This window comes from Paralichthys olivaceus, chromosome 12 (genome assembly GCF_024713975.1).
Source record: "Paralichthys olivaceus isolate ysfri-2021 chromosome 12, ASM2471397v2, whole genome shotgun sequence".
Taxonomy (NCBI): Eukaryota; Metazoa; Chordata; class Actinopteri; order Pleuronectiformes; family Paralichthyidae; genus Paralichthys; species Paralichthys olivaceus.
In genome coordinates, this window is record NC_091104.1 from 1533742 (window position 1) to 1554351 (window position 20610).

General features: G+C 37.4%; 1 protein-coding gene across 1 annotated transcript; it reads left to right on the forward strand.

Moving 5' to 3' along the window:
- The first annotated feature begins 4521 nt into the window (after positions 1-4521).
- gsc (goosecoid) lies at positions 4522-7653 on the forward strand. Its single transcript, XM_020103068.2, has 3 exons — positions 4522-5030; positions 5772-6031; positions 7066-7653. Exons 1-3 carry the CDS (start codon positions 4715-4717, stop codon positions 7213-7215), a joined length of 726 nt encoding a protein of 241 aa, XP_019958627.1. The 5' UTR covers positions 4522-4714; the 3' UTR covers positions 7216-7653.
- The last annotated feature ends 12957 nt before the right edge of the window (positions 7654-20610 follow it).

Genomic DNA, 20610 nt, shown 5'->3' on the forward strand with positions numbered 1-20610 from the left:
CACGGTTACTAGAGAAGATGCATAAGAACACAGAGGTATTCAAATTATTTTGCGAGAGAAAATGATTGTGGATTTCAGTAAACTGTTGAGCAGTGTCAAGTGAGAGTATGAAATTTCATCAACAGTACTTCAAAGAATGCAGTGCTTTGCAGAAAAGTGATAGCAGGGCGTCTTCAAGTGCATATAGGCCGATTATTAAATTATTTAATACCCACTGTCTAATCAGATGTTTTATTATATGCACTCCAGATCAACATCAGCATACAAATAACTGGTGCTCCTTGATTAGGGTTGGGAACCATTCACATTTGAACCAGTGCCGGTAGCTGGAATTCAGTACCCAACAGTACTTTTTTTTCATTACTTTACTCTCTCTATAACAAAATAAATGTCCAAACTACACCAGGAGGAGGCGTGATCCCTCTAAAAGATTCCCACTGTATTGGTGTCACATTTAAGTTTTGGCCATAACGTTATTTAAACAATCTCACATAACATTGTGCTCCACCCCCTCAGCTCTTCAGGAATAGATTTAGGCTTAGACTCACGTCACGTTAGTAAAATGCTAGGTTAACAGCATACAACACAATGAGAAAAGCCCCAACAACATATCTAATCAGGGTTTTTCCTGCCTAGAGAATTGCAAATTAAAAATTGTGTAGCTTCTGTAAGATAGTTCTGGAACTTGAGGGACGGTTAACGGCTCCACACACAAAGACACACAGTATCCACAGCCAGATTAGGGTCCTGTGAGGCCCCTGGGCAAATGTCTTTTGGAGTCCCGCCCTTCCTATATTTGTGTCTTTCTCTTCTTCCTTGCAAAGTCATTCACTTGAATGTCAAAATCTCGCTGTCTGAAAAGGTCTGACTCTACATATTGACGTAAGTTACAATGAGCTGAGACTTGTTTGGCACATGCTGACATACTGACAAACTGGGAAGATTATAGCTAAAAGTGAAATTGATAGGCCTAATGACATAATATTATTATTTAAATGTTGGATTTTCACAAAGGGAAAATTGCTCAAGCTTCATCAGTTTAGTAAGTAGCAGCATTCTTCACACACAGGTGTTACTGACAGCTCTTGAAGGGTTATCTTCAATAATCTTGATAAGGCCTTTTTCTCATCAGTTTTAGAAATTTAGAAGCCTCTTTGGCCTTAGTTGCAGTTCATTTCACCATAAGCGTTGTCAATGGTCTATAGACTCAACTGTGAGGGACATTTCTTAGAAAATAATCTTTTTATATATTTGGCAATAGAATGAAATATTTATACTAATTATTTTGATTGTTCCCTGATATAACCAAATATGCTTTACACATGCGTAACATACGCCACATGTGTAGCATACACCACATGCATAATATGTATAACATGCAAAACAAGCTGTTACAATGTTATATGCATAACATGCATGACAGGGAACTTATGTCATCCTGTTGATGGCAACAGAACAGAAACATTTCAATGAGAATCTATTTTGTTGATGTTTTCCTTTTGCCTATTGTACAACTTGTGGATTTGTTATGCTTCAAAACTGTTCATACAGAGCGCTCGAAACACATTAAATGGAAAAATGCTTAATGCTATGTGTTTCCTCTTAATGGCCCCATATCAAATGTGATATTCATAAATTCTATAGTTGACATGCAACAAGGAAAAGAGGATTTCAGATGCTGTTTGGCTAAATGGAGAATGATTTAAAACTTCAAATTCTCTCTATATGCTGTAAAGGCTCAGACTTTGATTCTGATTGGAAGAAAATTTTGCATAACAACTGAACCCACTGTCCCTTATATTTCTGACATGCATGACTCTGCTGGATTAAAAAAACTAATATATTCATAACATTTACCTGAACATCACCAAAATATATCTATGAGCAGTTTTTTTATGGTGGTTATGTAAATTGTGTACCTTCCCTGCAGGCAGATGAAAAAGGGCATAGGTGTCAAATCTTGCAGAACTCCAACCATGTATTTATCTCCTCTTGGAAGGATGCATTACCAAGTCTTGCTGTTTTATTTATTATATTTAACCAGGTTTTATGGATCAGGGCTCTGATATATACAGATGCATCTGCTTTTGTTGCGCTGTGTCTCTATGTGCTGCATGATTGACACTTCCATTCACCTTTAAGTGCTGCCTTCCACAGCTTTTAATTTCATTTCATTTTATAGCAATCCCCTTTGACTTGGTCCTTTTACTTGGAAGAAAAAAAAATTGAAAATAATAACAGCATTTGGCTTTTACTTCTCTATGTCTCTCTGGAAGTATTACAGAAAAGGCTTTTCTGCAAGATATATTTTTCATCAAAAGTGGAGAGCAAGCAGGGGTTCAAAGAGATTTATGCATGCAGAAAAAGAGAAGAATGCATCCGTATGTGCAATTACACACAGATAAATTTGTTTGGTTCCAAATGATATCCACCTGTAAATTACCTGAACTGGAATGTAGATAGGGTATACATTATTTTTATTTCTTTAAACCTAGACACAATAATGTTAGTAAAAGCAAAACAAAGTCTTCTTTTAACCTTAAATTGCCCATATTTTTGAGCTGATGTAGGTACAATTAATTTAGGGCTATGTAAGATTAGTGGGGACTGTTTAACAACTATAAATAAAGATAAATGTTTTAGAACGACTACAGTTCATAGTATGCACTATGGTCAATGGTGGAGATGTATGATTGAGGATGATGACCCTGGCAATAATGGAGACATGGGACAAGGATGTAATATGGTGAAAGGAGCCTGGTTAAGTACTTCCAGTTGTCTTCTGGTGATAGAGAAGACAGTGGCAGTTAGGGAGACCGGATCCATTTGGTTTGTGAGGCAGTTCTTCAGAAAACACATGCTGTTCCTTATAAAACAGTGTAAAGTGGAAATACTGTTGATTTGCATAAGGAATGGAAGATAACTACATGTGGCTTGCTTTATTACAGGCTAAAGTGTAAATTTTTTTCAATTGCCTACCCTAAATGACATGTCATTTTTTTAAAAAGGGGTTACCAATTTGTTGCTGGGCTGGCAATGAGAGAAGGGTAAAATGATAAGAACAATTCGAAGGAAATTTTAAGCAACGTGTATTTTGAAAATAGGGTCTTTCTGTCTGTCTTTCTTATGGGAAATAATAAAATACTCAAAGCCGATTTTGCTGGGTAAATGTTTATCTAAAATTTTAAATAGCGTGAAAATCATTGAATTTTTCGTTTAGGAAAACAAGCACGAGGAAACTTTGAATTGTGATTCGTATCAGTTTAACGCATTAGGTAAAAGACAGTGGGATTCAGACAGAGCTATAACACTAGCTGTGTCCGTACCGTTCTAATCATTTCCAATTTCTAGAGCGCACATTTCAAAATAAACTTATCTATCAGCCTGGTGTGAGTATTAACACCCCATTGAAAGTTAAATGCAATCAGTAAGAGCCATTAAGGTCTGAATGGGGAATCCACGTCCCGTGTCCCCCCGCCGCCACTGAGTCCATGTTGATTAGCCGTGTAAATATGCAATAACTTCTCTTTTTCCAGTCTGAATGGGGGGCTTTAATGGGTCGTTATCTTATCCTAGGCAGGGGGGAATGCTTGGCGTTGCTGACACGCAGAGAGGAAGCTGTTGTCATGGAGGAAACGCGCTGATCTGCTCCCCACGGAGAAGCAAGCGGAGGGTTGATAATGAGATGAACCAGTGCTCCGTGGCTCCTGTCTGACATAGAATATGGTTAACATTAATTTACTCATGTGGGTAAGGAGAGAGACCTAAAAAGCTTTGATGACAATTTTACTGCACCATTACGCATGTTGTCCCTATACATCTACAGGTAAGGGTCATTTTGATTGTTTTATCTTCTGCCAGTGGGCTGCCTGGGACTATTTATACAATTACATTTCTAATGAACAACCATTTTTATGTACTAATAGCCTAATAATAATTACTGTTATAATATGTTTTGTTCATATGTATACTGTTGTGTACTGTTCTTGTTCCAATATATATATATATAATAAGGTAGAAAATGTAATAAATTGTAGCCAACTCAGTTTTGGGTAACCTGTTGATAGTTGAAACTTTCTGACAAACTTGTCAGCCTATATTACTAACCTTTGTCTTTAAATAACTAAATTTAGCACTTAATGCACAGAGTCGCCTGTGGGCTTTTAGTTTATGTTAGATATTTTTGTTTGATCTTTAAAACATTTCCCCTTCCAAACCTAGCTACAGCAATTTAAAAAAAAATCTGTAATCTTACTGGTCGAGTATGATGAAGAGATGATGAACTGGTGAATTTATGGGAAAAGGCCAGCCCTGTCGTCATTGTGAATACTGATATTGATATAGCCAGTTATATTATGGTGTCTTCACTGACGAGGAAATAATCAGATTACTCTACAGGAAGACACTCTGACTCGGATTATCTTAATTGAATTAATTGTTAATACACAGACGTGTCGCCGTTCAGCATCTGATCCCAGAGCAACGCTGCTCCGACGTGACGTCATCAGGGTATAAAAGTTGCTGGCCCCACTAAAACCACCAGTCTGCATCCATGAGGCGAGCTCTCATAGTCATACATGCAAAAAATGAAGTCTCCGGAGTCATCATGACGCAGTTTTAGAAAACTTTTTTCCACGCCGAACGGAAATCGAAAGCATTTTACTTACAGTGTAGGTTTCACCTTCCCGACTTTTCCATAATCCGAGCTGTAGTGATGCCCGCCGGGATGTTCAGCATAGACAGTATCTTGTCCGGCCGACCGAGCTGCAAGGAGCCCCTTCTGCTACATAGGGGCGGCCCAGTAGTGCTGTCCGCCGGCCTGACGGATTCTATCTACACAGACTATAACGGACTGTACTCGACCACATGTGGACCTTCTCCCCCCGGTATTCAGTCTGTGAACGGGACCAGGATAGGATATAACGGTTATTACTACGGACAGCTGCAGGTCCAGGGCGCTGGAGGAGGACCGCCGTGCTGCGGCTCTGTGCCCGGCCTCAGCCCACAGCAGTGCCCTTGCATCCCAGCAGGTAGGACAACCAAGCTTCTGTTCTCCCAAAATGATAGTTTCCGTTTCAATTGTTACGTCACTCATTCTCTTGTAATATTTTTTTTTTTGACAGAAATGACTAAATAAGTGCTACTGTTCGTTGCAGACGTTTATGTTTGATGTTTTGGTGCCAACTCCAACACAAATGTTCTGAGGAAGTTCTAAACGTTAATTTAAATGTACATATGTGGGCATTCATATAAAAACCTATTTCTATCATATTCACATTAGACGTCATGTTCGTGACGTCTTTATCCTTTTGTTTGATGGCACGGACTGAACATAAACTACAGGTTTATTCAAAAAGAAAACGTTAGATTATACTCTTATTTTAGCTAATCATTATTATTATTACTTGCGGCTACGGGTCAAAAGTTAGAGAGGGTCGTCCATTAACCAGAAGGTCGGTGTTTTGATCCCAGGATCCTTCATTCCGCGTGCCGAAGATACTGAACCCCAAATCGTCCTTGACTGCAGTGCCGGCATGTGTGGCTGATGAGTGATACCAGACTGCCCATAAATGAACTGTATGAGAGTGTGTGTAAATGAATGCATGGCAAAACTATATTGTGAAGCGCTTTGAGTGGTCACCAAGAAGAAAGGGGCTATAAAGCTAAATATTATTATTATTATTATTATTATTATTACTATCGATAGGTGCTATTCCCATAAGAAGTTTTTTTTTCCATGTATGACTTCTCTGCAACCTTCTGTCCCACAGGCTACGACAGCACAGGCTCGGTGCTGATCTCTCCGGTCCCTCACCAAATGATGTCCTACATGAACATGGGCAGCCTGTCACGAACCGAGCTGCAGTTATTAAATCAGCTGCATTGCCGGAGGAAGCGAAGGCACCGCACCATCTTCACTGACGAGCAGCTAGAGGCTCTGGAGGGCCTCTTCCAAGAGACCAAATATCCGGATGTCGGCACCCGAGAGCAACTGGCACGCAAAGTGCATCTCCGAGAGGAGAAGGTCGAGGTCAGAGGCGCTTTGACTTGTCCTACAGTCTAAGTTTAAAAATGTATTGTTTATGGATTCGAACGAGGCGAAGAATAATAATAATGCTTTTATTGTTATGATTATTATGATTGTTATTATTATTGTCAATTATGTTAGTTGGCTAAGAATCATTACAATAAAGTTAGGCCTCATTTGGTTCAATTCAATACAATTTTATTTGTAAAGTCGAGACCTTAAAAATTATAGAAAAACAGTTCAATGAGCAAGCACTTTGGCGAACGTGGAGTGAAAAAACTCCCTGTCCATCTATTTTATTGCATATTTTCAAATAATTAAAAAAAAATCACTTTACTTAGTTATTTTAGTTTTCTTGCTGCTCTTTTTAATTAAAGTGTCTAATCATGTTTCATTTGTAAAAAAAAAAAATCCTAAGGTTATTATATTTTTTACATCGGGTACTTCAAACGAGGAAAATATTTTTGATAAATAGGCTATAACACAGGGTAGCATACTTGTGGAAGAGTTTAAATTAATTAAACTGTACCTGTAATAAACCATTTTGCGTGAATTAAACTTAAACTGGAATTGCGCTTTAACATCTGTCCGGCAAACAACCACTAAACAACAGATAATTTTGATCTATATGATTTTAACAAAATATTAAACATTCCCTTTACAGTTCTCGAGAACAGTCCAAATGAAACGATTACGGTTCTCGCACGCGATATGAAATTGAATACCTTTAATTGTTTTGAACAAAGAAGTTATATATATGCACTGCGCACTGTGCGTTTTATCGATGGTTTTAAAACGTCGCAAATGAAAATATGACGCGTTCATGGTCATGAAAATATGTTCACGTGTACTGCTAATGGAGAGATAAGAAAACATGTTCCAAGCCCAGTGATCGTTTTAATGAATTACTACAATTATTGTTATTATTTGCTCGATTACTCCCAAGGAATAACACACACGCGCGCGTGGTCGTAGTTTCGGACTGCTGGACCTACTGTATATACGTAATACTTTAACTGTGCTTTCTTATCACGTAGGTTTGGTTCAAAAACAGACGCGCAAAGTGGAGGAGGCAGAAAAGGTCTTCATCAGAGGAATCAGAGAACTCTCACAAATGGAACAAATCGACCAAAACATCTGCGGAGAAAACCGAGGAGAGTAAAAGTGATGTGGATTCGGACAGCTGATAATATAATAAAGCGGCCTAACGGGAAAAGTGTATATACAAGTGATGTGGACTCGATAACATGCAGGTGCTGTGATGAAACGTGTTGCCATGTTGCACAGTTGTACATATCTACATTATATTATGGATTCTGTGTCCGCTATTTATATTTAATTTAAGGTATTTTGCAATGTTATCTGCCAGGGAACGTGACGGCTGGCGGATTGACGTGCCTGGATATATCTCAATGTTATTTGTGACATTTCTATGGATATTAAATGTTGTAATTCTGGTATTTTATTTCATTTGTAACAGTATTACATTGCGCAGTATATTCAATCTCCAGAGGCTGAGGAAAGCCTCACCACAGAGTTGTTTATTGTCATCTTATTTTGCAAAAATAAGAAAACCTACTTAAAAAGACAACGACTACAGTAAAGTATAATTGAAACGTCATAAACATGGTGTACGATTTTATTCTTTCATTAATGTTTCTTTGATGGGTATAGGATTGATGAGTCATCAAATAAACAAAACCTGCTCCATTTATACAAATAAGACAACCTCTCATCAGTGCCAGAAATCGTGAGCTTTAAAAATAATATTTACATATTCAGCAAAGTAGGGCTGCAAGTATAAGTGCTACACTTTAAACAATGTGAAAACCAGTGATCACATATTATTTTTTAAAGGTCTCCCCCCTGTAGCCTATACAATTTATTTAATTGAGTTCTGCTTTCTATTCCCCAGAAGAGAGTATCCTCATATACATCTTTTATGTTTCTATAAGCCAAAACATGTGAAAAAAACATCTCCTCAAATAAATCATTTATGTTGGCTATAAAAAAGCATAACATAGCACAAAAATAAAGCACATACTGGATCATTGCAGTGCTCAAGATAATTGTATAGGTCGGCCACAGGATGATGTGAAGTGCCAATAAAACAGTTTTTATATTATACATCAGTATCAGGTGTGTCAAACAGCAGGCACACGTTCATGAAGGCTTATGCTTTTAATTGGATGCAGCACATCCTCAAAAGCACTTCAAAAACAAAGCTGATTAGAATCAGAATTCAAGCAGATAAAGGGCGAGATGCAGGCACATCCATAACATGTTGCCAGCATATAGCAGGGCCAACTTATAGAGATAAACAACCATTAACAGTTCAATTTAGATTTTATCAATCCTTCTCTGCATGTTTTTGAAAATGTAGACATCTTGGCTTTAGCAAGAATTTTCAGCAATGTATTAAAATAATAAATAATAAATATAATCATATAATCAAATCTCAAAACTCATCATTTTGGTAAAGAGGATTGGTGACATGGTTAGAGTTTACACAATTTGATTACTTCTGCTGTAATGTGAATTATAGGTGATGACAGAGGGAGTGTGAGCAGCAGCTGAAACTCTTCATTCAATACATTTGTTTTTGATGTGCTGCAGATATGCAGCTTAAATGACTTCACTGTATTCTTTGCTTTCTATAACTCTATAACACTCAACAGTACACCCACTGACCAGAGGGGGATGCAGCAAACACATTGAAACACACAAATCTTATTTTATACATTAAAAGAGAATGGAAAAACAGCTAAAAGACCTGCAGTCACGTGAACAATGTTATCTGATGGCGTTAAATGATTCTTACCCTGGAAGCAAGGTTTTATATTCTCAGAAATGTATGTGTTATAGTAACCATTTTGGTCTTTTTAAGTGTTAATGTTTTCTATTTTAATACGTTTCAAACATGTTTGTTTTATTATGATCGTTTAATGTGGGATTTGGTTGAACCTGTTACATGAATTTTTTTGAATACTATATTTTTGATTTTGATTTTAACATTAAAGCACAATGTTAAGATGGCCCCTGCATTCTAATTATTGATTACCCTTTACCTAAAGTATGTTTATTTTTGTATTTTCATCACACACGATATAAAAATAACTTTACTTTAATTTGTGTTAACATCTGAAAAAATATGCTTATGTATCTACAACTGTAAACATATTTTTATTTTTATTTTATTTATTTGCTGTGCAGTTTCAGTTTTATGTCAACATCTTAATAAAGGTATCTGCCTGCAATATCAATTCCTGCTTCCTGCAATAATTATCCTACATATGTTTGGTGACTCAAACACTGTCTTTGCTGAAGATTGAAGTCACTTACTTAAAAGCTTGACACAGACAATATTTCACCAAAACCACAATCTGTTCTTAATTTAAACCAGTGTTTATAGCTTGAATAAAACAACACAAGATATAGGATGCACACACCGTGTATCCACTGACCTGCTCAGTAATTTAAATCCTGGACCAGAGAAAATTTTCTCACTCTACAGTTTTTTTTTTCAGAAATAGATAGTTATATACAAACTTAATTTTAAAGGCACATGGCTGATAAAATCAATGACCCCTTATCTGTGCATAATAATGTTTTGTTTTTGTTTTAGGTTGTAAGATTCATCAGACATTCTCCTCTACTTTCACATTGTCTTCAAATTCAATCGATTAGCTACCATGGGTAATAAATCTCAGTCTCTAATCAATGGAGAAATTATCACCACTTGATTTCTTGGTGTTGCACTTCGATCGACTGAATATTGCAGCAGGCCTCGAATATGACTTTTGCAAAACAGATTAAGCTAGGGCCAGATCAGGTTGTCTGAGATTTGGAACCAACACAATCCATGACAACACACCATTGCTATTAATTCCTTGTATATACAGCAGTGATTCATTAAGTGCTTCACAGCACAGCACAGCACAAGTGAGATCCAAAAAGTGCACAGGCTGGGTCGTTAATCTTTTTTTCCAGCAGCAGTAATTTTCTTTTTCATAAATTTAATGCAAGTCATTTTTTATGCCATTATTTCTTTGACCTTTTAATGCAGTTCCCAGTACTTGGAAAAACAGAGGTGGAGTCCAAGAAAAATTAGGTATTGAGTTAACTTTAAAAGTAAATGCATTTTTGTTTCTTTTCTCAGCTCTTTTAATTTCAATAGGCAAATTGCATTCATGTTAGCCCGCGCGAAGATTTAAAGGCCTGATTTATTTACTCGTTTTGACCACATAAATAAATAAATACTATCAGGGATGCAGTTTGTTTGTGTGGTCGGTAAGTAGATATCTCTGAATGATGCTGTTATTGTTTGGGGGTGTAGAGAGTTTTGGCAGTCATGGATTGGGCGGCTAGACTGACAGCTCTTGGGTGGATTCCCTGCTCTAAAGATAGACAGGGGTGTTGGCTGCTCTGTGGTCCACATCCAGAAACATTTGAGAGAATGGCCTCCCTCATCACTGCTGGCTCAGTCAGTCATAAATGAACGCTAAGACAAATAATGCATATTTTTACAAAATGTAAACTCCCTATATTATTATCATATTTCACTGAGATGACATGTGGTTTGGAGTGTGTTTTTGTCCATGACTATCTTTTTTGGCCTCTAGATCTTTCCAGAGATCCTGAGTCCTGAGGCCAGATTAGGGCTGCATGGATACACCGATACATAGAAAGGCATGTACAAACACAGGGTGCAGAGCCATTTAAATTCTAAACATATGGCTGCAGTACATAGAGCTGGCTGTTAACTGCCTCACTACCTTTGGCTTCCAGGGATTTATTGGACTAGAGTGTTTTGATTTATATGACCATTTTACTAATTTTACACAAACTATATTTAAAACTTTCTCATCTAAATCTAACTGTACTGATTAACAATTTCATGAATATTCAGCCAAACCTCAAAACAAAATATGTATATCTTTTCTCTTTCTTCTGTTTTAACTGGACCAGAAATGTTTGTGATGGATGTATTAAAGGTACAGTGTGTAGAATTCTGTTATATTGAGTGTTGAAGTTGAATGTTGCAGCTGAACACCCCTCACCTCACCCTCTACTTCCAAACATGAAAAAGAACCTGTGGCAGCCTTCAGTTGTCATAAAAACTCAAAAGGTGTTTAGTTTGTCCAGTCTGGACTAATGTATGCAAATATAAAGTATTTAAATATAAAGGGCCTTTTCTGGGGTAAGGAAAACTGCAATTTATACAATTTAGATGAAAACATCATCAGAATTATTCTACATTAAATGTTTGTCAATAGTTCATTTTCACTTAAATCTTACACACTGGACCTTTAATATATTATTATTATTTTTAATATATTATTATTATTATTAATATATTATTGAAGATCATCTGAAATGTACCAAGTATATTTCACAAACTGTCTTTTACGAATAACCCTAACCCTTGAAATAATAAGACATAGCTACAACACACTAATGCTAAATTCAATAGTATTTTGTTTGTTGTGGCAAGTAATACTTTTATTACTCTCTCTCTCTCTCTCCTCTCTCCTCTTTCTTCTCTTTCAGCAGGTAGCCTATCTTTTTCATTGTGTATTGATGCACAGTGACAATAAAGAACCTACTGTACCTACCTACCTACCTACCTACCTACAAAACATGGTTAAAGGATGTGGTATGGGTCAGAGATTAGCCCACCAATTTTGGTGCAGATTCAGATCAAGGAGGGAATCCAGGATTATCCAGGCTGATTACATTTAAGGGACTGTTGGGCCATGGTGGAGCTCCACTGCATTCCATTGTAGTTTAATATTGCAGATTATTATTATAGTTATTAATCATTATTATTAATTATAATAATGATGGTACTATTAATTGATGGTGCCATCATTAACATCATCACATCAAATACAACTATTATGATTTTCATTTATTCATTCCACAACCAGTTTGACAGTACGTAAATATATTACAAAACTGTTCCTGGTCTCTCTCTCTGTTCTCTCTTCCCTTTCCCCCTCTCTCTCTCCTCTCCCCCCTCTCTCTTCTCAGCCCAGGCCCTGTTGAGGCATATGCCCACAACCAGTAAGTTGTTTCTCTCCACAGTCACCATGTGCTTGCTTATTATGGGTTTCTCTATAATAATGCAAATTCAAGGTATTATTAATTACTTACCAAGTGTTTTCTTCCATTTTCAGCGACTGCTGTCTACTGCCACCAGGGTCTGAGTTCTTCTTTGTTTTTTATATTCATATTCTCTAAACCATATTTAATGAATTCAAGTCAGACCCTGCTGACCACACATATTGAAATATTGAAGTGTTAGGATCTTTTTATTAGTCCAGTTAATGCCCACAAGAACTTTAAACTACTGCTATGTTCTTTCTGACCAGCCATGTAATTACACCCCTTGTCAGCACACAAATCACAGCACACCCGTCAGCAGCCGACTTCAATTAGCCGGCGTCTCTGGAATCCTCACCCAGCTGGCTTTAAACCACAGAGGAGCCTTAAATCTGAAGAGCTATGGTGAAGGTCAAAGCTGATGGCTGCTAGTGTAAACCAATTTCCAAGGTGGAGGATGTGATGGCAAAGGCAGTGACAACCATGAGATGAGCTGCAACTGCAATAAAATGTAAAGGCACTGCAAAGTCAGCAAAACAAATGGCCTATACTAAAATAGCTTACACTATTTATAACATGCATATTTGTTTATGCAAATTTCCCATAATTTCTTGCTGCTTTCCTGTCATTTATGAGTAACATGAAGGTCAGTTTGCAGAGCATTCAAGCTTATTTAAGTTGGATAATCCGTCACTGCAAACACCATGTCTACTTTTACTTTTTCCTAAGTGTCATCATTGCAAGCAACATAATACCCAGTGACAACATTCACATGTCAGCCATTTTCTTCTTATATCATGCTCAGGGTGGGAAGCTCAAATGCTGTTATGAACAGAATACTGTTTTACAACTATGTGATCGAAATATATAAATTATAACACAGGGAATCTTACAAACAATTTGGATAGTTCCAATCTGGAGGGTATTTGGACCATGTTTCAAGGTTAAACAACATATTGGACAGCTCAATTACAAACATTCATACTATGAATTTCTCTCATCTTATTTTTTAGAAAACACAAACTATAGCTGAGAGAATGTTTTCAGACAAAGCAGAGGATCCTTTTCATTGATGAGTGTCATATCCATACCCAACTTGAAATGATGCAAATGTCAGTCTGACATTGTAATTTACAGCATAATTCCTAGATACCAGTTATTTATCATCATAACTGGAAGATATATGACAGTAGTGTTTAATGAGGATATGGCATTGTGCTACCATGCTGAAAAGTGGTTTTATTATACACCTATTCTATATAAAGCTGCTACGGTGTGCTCATACAAGGGCAAACAAAACTAAGAGTAGGGTAATTGTGTTTTTTTGATTGGTTAGTGATGGAGAGCAGGGTGGGCACATACTGGGACAAAGGTCTGACTACTTTAATCTGCTGCAGGATGAAGCAGGTTTGGAGCTGTGAGGTTAAAGAAAGAGTAGGAGTGAAAGAAAGAAAGTAAAGGAAAAGTAAGACATTTTCTGTTGGAAAAATATGTATGAGAATAACTGCTTATTAAATCTACTATCTGTGCAACAATAACCCCATAAAACAGAGGTGGACTCAGACGATAATCCAGGCCAGGAATTTGATCCCTTTCCAGGCCATCCTTTTTTGCACAAAGCACCAGATCTCTGATTTTGTAGGCTAACCTTATTTGTTGATGTAATGCTTGTTCACTAGTCAGTGAACAAGCAGGCGGCGCAGTAACTCACTGCCCTCTGCCGTCTTTTCAGTGATGTCATCATTGTCAAGTGCCATGAGAATCTCCCTTGTTGCCACAACCAAAACAGTGCAAATATGATATTTCCAAGGGCTTTTACTTTACAATTCTACATTAGATTGTCCTGATATTGTCTGGCTGACAATCTGAGGTGGTGACCTGTCATTGTGAAGGGTTAACATGGGTGTGGCCGTGACGAGGAATTAGGATATTTTGACAGAAAAAACAGTACTTATAAAGTCCATGTTTATTGTCCAATCAAACTGGTATGACAATTATCTCACCCTGAAGAGATCCATATAATAATATTCAAGAATAATCATGGTGCCCCCTAACTATAACAGGAAATGTCATGTTTTACATCTTGGTGTCCCGCGACCTAAAGGTGTTGGTGATGCCACACAATGAAAGTTGTGAGTGTACATCAAGGGTGCGTCAGTGCTGCCATGAACATTTAAGTAGCTGTAACTTCCATGTTTTTACCCCAATCACTGTCAAACATCATATGTGTGATAAGTAACCTGCCCTGAACACACTTAACTTTTTCATTTGATCCACCTCATAATTGGTCAGGGAAGCCTTGACACATTGGTGGCGCCATTTTATGTTGAACGGCGATGGCTTCACCTTCGAACCTTATATTTTTTACTGAGGGTCTACGTAATAATTTACTTTCACTTAAAGAAATAAAAATTTGGCACACAGGTGTATCATGCCAAGATGCAAACAAAATCATTTTGCCACTCTTCACCACTCCTAACAGGAAGTCTGCAATTTTGGAATGAACAGGTAAATTTGGCTAGATTTTTGGCATTTTCACACATACTATAAAATCCTAATCCTCCCACAGATCAAATTCACATTTGGTATATGTCATGTTCGGGAATTTTCTATAAAATGTCCATGTTTATTGTCCAATCTACCTAAAACTTCATATGTACAACAAAGGTCCCACCCTGAAGAGAGCTGTATTATAATATTCAACAATGGTCATAGTGCTACTTAGCTGTATCAGGAAATGTCATGTCTTACATTTAGGATGTTCCTTATAATGTCCATGTATATATTGTCCCATCTGCCTCAAACTTCACGACAAAGGCCACGCCCTGAACAGATCCATATTAACATAATTGTTAATAATCATAGTGCCTCCTACATGTAACAGGAAATGTCATGTTTTACATTGTGGTGTCCTGCGGCTAGCCTGTTTACCTGATACATGTGAAATATGGTCAGGAGATACCATTAAATTAAACCTTTCATTAGTGGGCATGTCCATGGCAAGGTGGTGAGATTTGATGTTTCGCCATGCAACTTCAAGTAGCTGTAACTTCAATGTTTTGCTCCAATCACTGTCAATGTGTGATAAAGATCCCATCCTGAACACATATTTATGCAAATATACTATTTGAAGTACCGTGTTTGACATGCTTTCGCTTAGCTTTTTTATTTGATCCACTTCAAAATTGGTCAGAGAAGCCTTGAGACACTGGTGACGCTATGTTGTGACACTTAAGCCTTACAATTGAAAGGCGATGGCATGACCTTTGATGACGGCCACACAGATGAAGTGGTTGTAATTTCACTGCACATGCTCCAGTCTTCCTCAAACGTGACATGTACAATGAGAGTCACAACATGAACATACACTGAGGACAATGTTTGGTAGCTGAGGCAGAATGGCTCAACAATACCACCTAATGGAAACTGTAGGTAGTCCCTCTGGTTCAAATTTCATTCATACAAGCAAGTGCGTCTTCCTGTGCTTTTTGACCAGAACATGGAGGCCTTTTTCTTAACCTTCTTCTACTTCCCCACTGTCACCAGGCGAAGGCCCTATTGTAATTAGTCTGATTATTCTTATTATTATAAGGTGAAAAAGGAGGAGAAGGGCTACAAAATGAGAGCTATGAGCCAACAGCAAGAAGTGAGGCTATAACCAAAACTGTTTTAGAACCATGCTGTAAACATTTTTAATAATTTGATTCAGTTAAAAAACAGGCATGTTTACATGTTTATGGAATTTTAGAGGGATGATTTACATATATTGGCAAACTGGTATGTTCATGTAAAGTTCATTAAGGTTATTGAAATTATATGATGTGATGTTATTATTATATTGATATTAAGTTTCACTATAGATGCTATCACGGTGATGAAATCCTTTATAGCATCTTCAGTACACAGAATAGAAAAGCAATTATTGGAGAATAAGTACAAGATGTCTGTTCTGATAACATTCACTAACTGAAGTAATTATTTGGCATCAGATCTAAAAGGATGTGAATGTTTGTTTGATTTCATGTCAATATAAACAGTTCACCTCGAATGAGTCAGGAAGGAGTTGCCAAACACTATCATCACCAAGCACAGCCAATGGATTAGTTAATGTGATGTTGCAGTCAGCATAAACGTCTATAAGAGCCATCACACACAGAGCCAGCCTTTAACAATCAAACCTGACTGATAAAATGTTTTAAGAATGCTCCTGGATATTTGGTCAAAAAAACTGTAGGGTAATTGATAGCCAATTTTGTAACACTGATGGTTAGTAAATAATTGTACAGAGATTCATTGGGGGCATAGTGTTGGGAGTAGGGAAAACAAACTCAAGCCAGACTCAACAAAAACAACACAACACACAGTATGCCAGTCCTGTAGTCTGCATTAAGTTGCTGAGCATTACTAAGCCTCATTGTGTCTAAATGACTGTGGCACCTTTCATGGCGTTTGCATTTTTTTGAAGAGATGTTTTAGGTCTCACACCCCTGTCATTACACTTAAAACACTAAAACAGCAAACAGAGGAAGCAATGAAAGGCATTACTTACACCACATTCAGTTAGACCACCACATCACCTCTGCTTCTTATAACATGAGCAGAGAAGCCCCAGGTGTAAGCAAGTCCTCATCACTTACAGGCTGCTGAATCTGTCAATCAGGTCAGTATTTCTTGATGGGGTGTTTTTATGAAGAAATTAATGGAATTTGCATAGTTCCACTAGAAGTAACTCTGTGACGGGGGATATCATGACCAATCACATTTGAGTAAAAAAAGGTAAACCAATCCCTATTTGCTTTAAGCAAAAGTGTGAGTGTACGGGGCACAAAGAGCCGTGTTTGTAGAAAAATCGGCAACAAACAAATACAGAGCAGCCTCAGGTCCCATGGTTGCCAAAACCTACCCACATTCACAATCATTTGACCGGCATGCCAAGCCTGGAAGTGTATGTATTTCAGCTCACAGGTGCTTATGGTCTACCAGGAACATTATATAACTACTAAACTACTATTATCTAAATAAAAATTTTGTACAGGCTTTTTTGTCTGAGGATGTTTGAGGGGGCAGGGCACCAGTGCCCCGTACAAACCAGCTGTCACTGTTCAGTTAATTAATGGAGTTGTGCTAAGTGTAGGAATATTGCTACATGGTTGGGTTTATGCATCAGTGTTAAGCATTGGTGAGTTGTTGCATATGCCCTGCTGACCTGCAGTGGAAGGTTGCTTCAAATTTAAGGCCACCCTCAGGGGATTTCTGGGTAATAGCTGCTGCTTGCCTCTGTCGCAGACAATAACCAGAAATCCCTCACCGCAGCACCACCTGAAACTTCCAGCAGGCAGCATATTTGCAATTTCAACGTATCCTCCCCCACTGCCTCCATCCAATAAGCAGGAACTCACAGTGGATTGCTTGTTTTTGACCCCTGAGTGCCCCCCTTGTCCTCCTCCACCTTGTCTCTAAGTTGCTGAGAGCGAGGAGTAAATAAAAGAGTGTGGATTAATGATCAAATGATTTGAAGGCTGTGTTCTTCTAAAGACCAGCACAAACTGCTCTCTATTTATTCGAAGGATGAATCCAAATTATGGTCTGTATTAACAATAGAAACTTGCTCCTTTAAATACATTTTTAAAAAAGATGGATAATCAGTGGAATGTGATCAAGGAATTACACAATGTCCCCTCTGTCTAGTTATCTGTTAAAAGCAGTACCTTCACACACACACAGAAGATGAAAACTGATTATCCATTTTCTTTAAAATGCTGAAAATAGAATTAAAGGTATAGTGTGTAGAATCTTGTGATATCTAGTGTTGAAATTGCATGTTGCAGCTGAACACCCCTCACCTCACCCTCTCCTTCAAAACATGAAAAAGAAAATGTGGTAGCCTTTAATTGTCATAAAAACTAAAAAGGTGTTTAGTTTGTACAGTCTGGACTGTATGTAAAAAACATAGCGGCCTCCGTAGAGAGGGTCCCCTCGATGTACACATAAAGTATTTGAATATAAAGGGTCTTTTCCATGGATGAAGAAAACTACAATTCATACAATTTAGATGAAATGAACTAGTGAAAACATCATGAGAATTATTCTACATTCTCTAATTTCTGCCAATAGTTCCCTTTCACCTAAATCTTACATATTCGACCTTTAAGTCATATTTCAAGAGAAAAAAATCTGATACATTTTTAAAATATTTTTTTCATCTTACTCTCAAGTCAGATCATATTCTAATTCAAGTGACCTGTCAAATTTTATTATTATCTCCTTCCTCCTTGGTGGTATTTTACACCTTTGTTGCATTGATCAGTGAATTTAAAGCTTCAGTGTGTAGAATTAAGTGACATCCTGTCGTAAGGTTGCATGTTGCAACTGAATACCCCTCACCTCACCCTCCCCATCCAAACAGGAAAGAGAACCTGTGGTAGCCTTGAGTTGTCTTAAAACTCAAAAGGTGTTTGGTTTGTCCATTTTGGGCTACTGTGAAAAACATGGCAGCCTCCGTGGAGAGGACCCTCTCCTCATGTAAATATAGTATTTAAACAAAAGGACCAATTCTAGGGTTAAGGCAATGACAATTCATATAATTTAGATGATTCACACCAGTGAAAACATCACTAGGGTTATTTTATATTGAATTTCTGCCATTTGATTCACTTTCACCTAAATCTTACACACTGGACCGTTAATTTTGAACACTGCTTCATAATATATGACAGAAAGATTGGAAACAGTTAAAATGGATAAGAAATGTCAACAGAAATGATACATAAATACAATTATAGTTTAAGAAGCCCATGCAACCCTGTTCCCTGCTCCAAAATAAACTTCTAATGTATATATGAAAACCTCAGAGGGAAGTGAATACTATTTATAGACACTGTATTTATCCCTATAACACCATAACCTAAAACTGATTATGTCTTTTGCATTGCTGTATAGTGCAGTTAATGGGAGGGTCATGATTTTCTGTAAGCAGTGCTCTTTTATGATACAAGGGGGAAATGCACATTGTGGACTCCCACAGAATTGATCACGTCCTCTGACGTTTTCAGACAATAACTCCGGAGGATGTCTGCAAAATTGGGTGCAGATCCAGGCAGTTGCCTTTCACATATTTCACACTTTTCACAGAGTGGGAGATTCTATGCTCAGATTCTTTCACAACAGAGAAATCTCTGGAGTGTTCATGCAAAGGGTCGTACAGCATGCAGGCGGCAGGACGTAATGTATTATTTCTGGTGTTGAGATCTTGGGTTTCATTGACGTTAGCCCTTATCACCAAACACTCTCTTAAAGGGATAGTTCACTGAAAAATGAAAATTGCAGATGGAGGGGTGGGTGAAGTGTTTGAGTCAACAAAATACTTCGGGAGTCTCAGGGGTAAACTGTGTTGCAGCAGAATCTAATACAATTCAAGTAAATTGTGTCCTCTTCTACAGACTTAATGAAATAATAAAATAAAAGCCCTGACAATCATATTCCTCTCGAAAAGAGGTCATTTACACCATGTTTTAAGCCTTGTGTTTGAACCTTCTCAGCATCTCCACAAGCTATTGTTTCCCTCATGAAGGCTATGTAATCCTTATGGTATTGTTTGTCCTCCCTCAAACCTCTTTCTTAAACATTTGGCACTGTGATTTGCACATGTCCTGTTGTCTGGCAGGCTCTGCCTTTAAATGGAAAAGGCATTTCACAGAGACCATCTGCTTTGATTTTAATTCTGTCATCCATTATTGATATGAAGCGCAAATCTTTGTGAGATAAGTGAGAACCTTTTGCAGTTCTTTCGTTGAAGTCTGAATCAAGCACCTCTATCACATCTGGGGATTCATTTCTTTGCAGAAGACAGGCTTTTCTATGGTCCTTGTGCTACAGCTTGGGTCTCTACACTCACTATCAAGGGTTCAAGACTGCTGATGTAATTGTGTAATCTCACTATTACTGTCCACAGCCTCGGCTTGTATATTAACTTCACTCTTATATTCAGCCATTTTCAATATAGCTTGAAATTTACCCTACAGGCTCCTTGTTTAGTTAAATGCAACTTGAAGGTAAGTAATTCATTTTAATTGACTTACAGTAATAATGCCCACTGCAATGAACTTAGCCTTATGGTTTCTAGATTAAATCACTATTATTTTGAATGACTTAATATGTCACCTTTCACAAAACAAATGAACTTAGTTTCACTCATTATGAATTACATAACACTTAAGCCAATAATGCTTGTCGTGAGTTAGTCCTTTTTAATGTCTATCACACTTTAAAATATATTTTTTAAATAACTTTTTTAAATGTGTCACTTCTTGATGACTTAACCACTTAATGCTGCAAAACTTGTCACTTATTTAGCTTGGTGAATGTCTTATCTGCTGGATGTTAGAGCTGTATGAAACTTGCTTGCAGCTTCGTCAATGGCAGGCACAGACCGCCATCTCTTCACCTTGTGTCTGGCAGAGTCAACCAGGCTGGGATTT

What these genes read in the sequence shown, in the direction of transcription:
- gsc (XM_020103068.2), top strand. Translation starts at nt 4,715, where the DNA reads ATGCCCGCCGGGATGTTCAGCATAGACAGTATCTTGTCCGGCCGACCG. An exon ending in GTGCCCTTGCATCCCAGCAG is followed by an intron (nt 5,031 to 5,771) that starts GTAGGACAACCA and finishes TCTGTCCCACAG; the next exon opens with GCTACGACAGCACAGGCTCG. An exon ending in TCCGAGAGGAGAAGGTCGAG is followed by an intron (nt 6,032 to 7,065) that starts GTCAGAGGCGCT and finishes CTTATCACGTAG; the next exon opens with GTTTGGTTCAAAAACAGACG.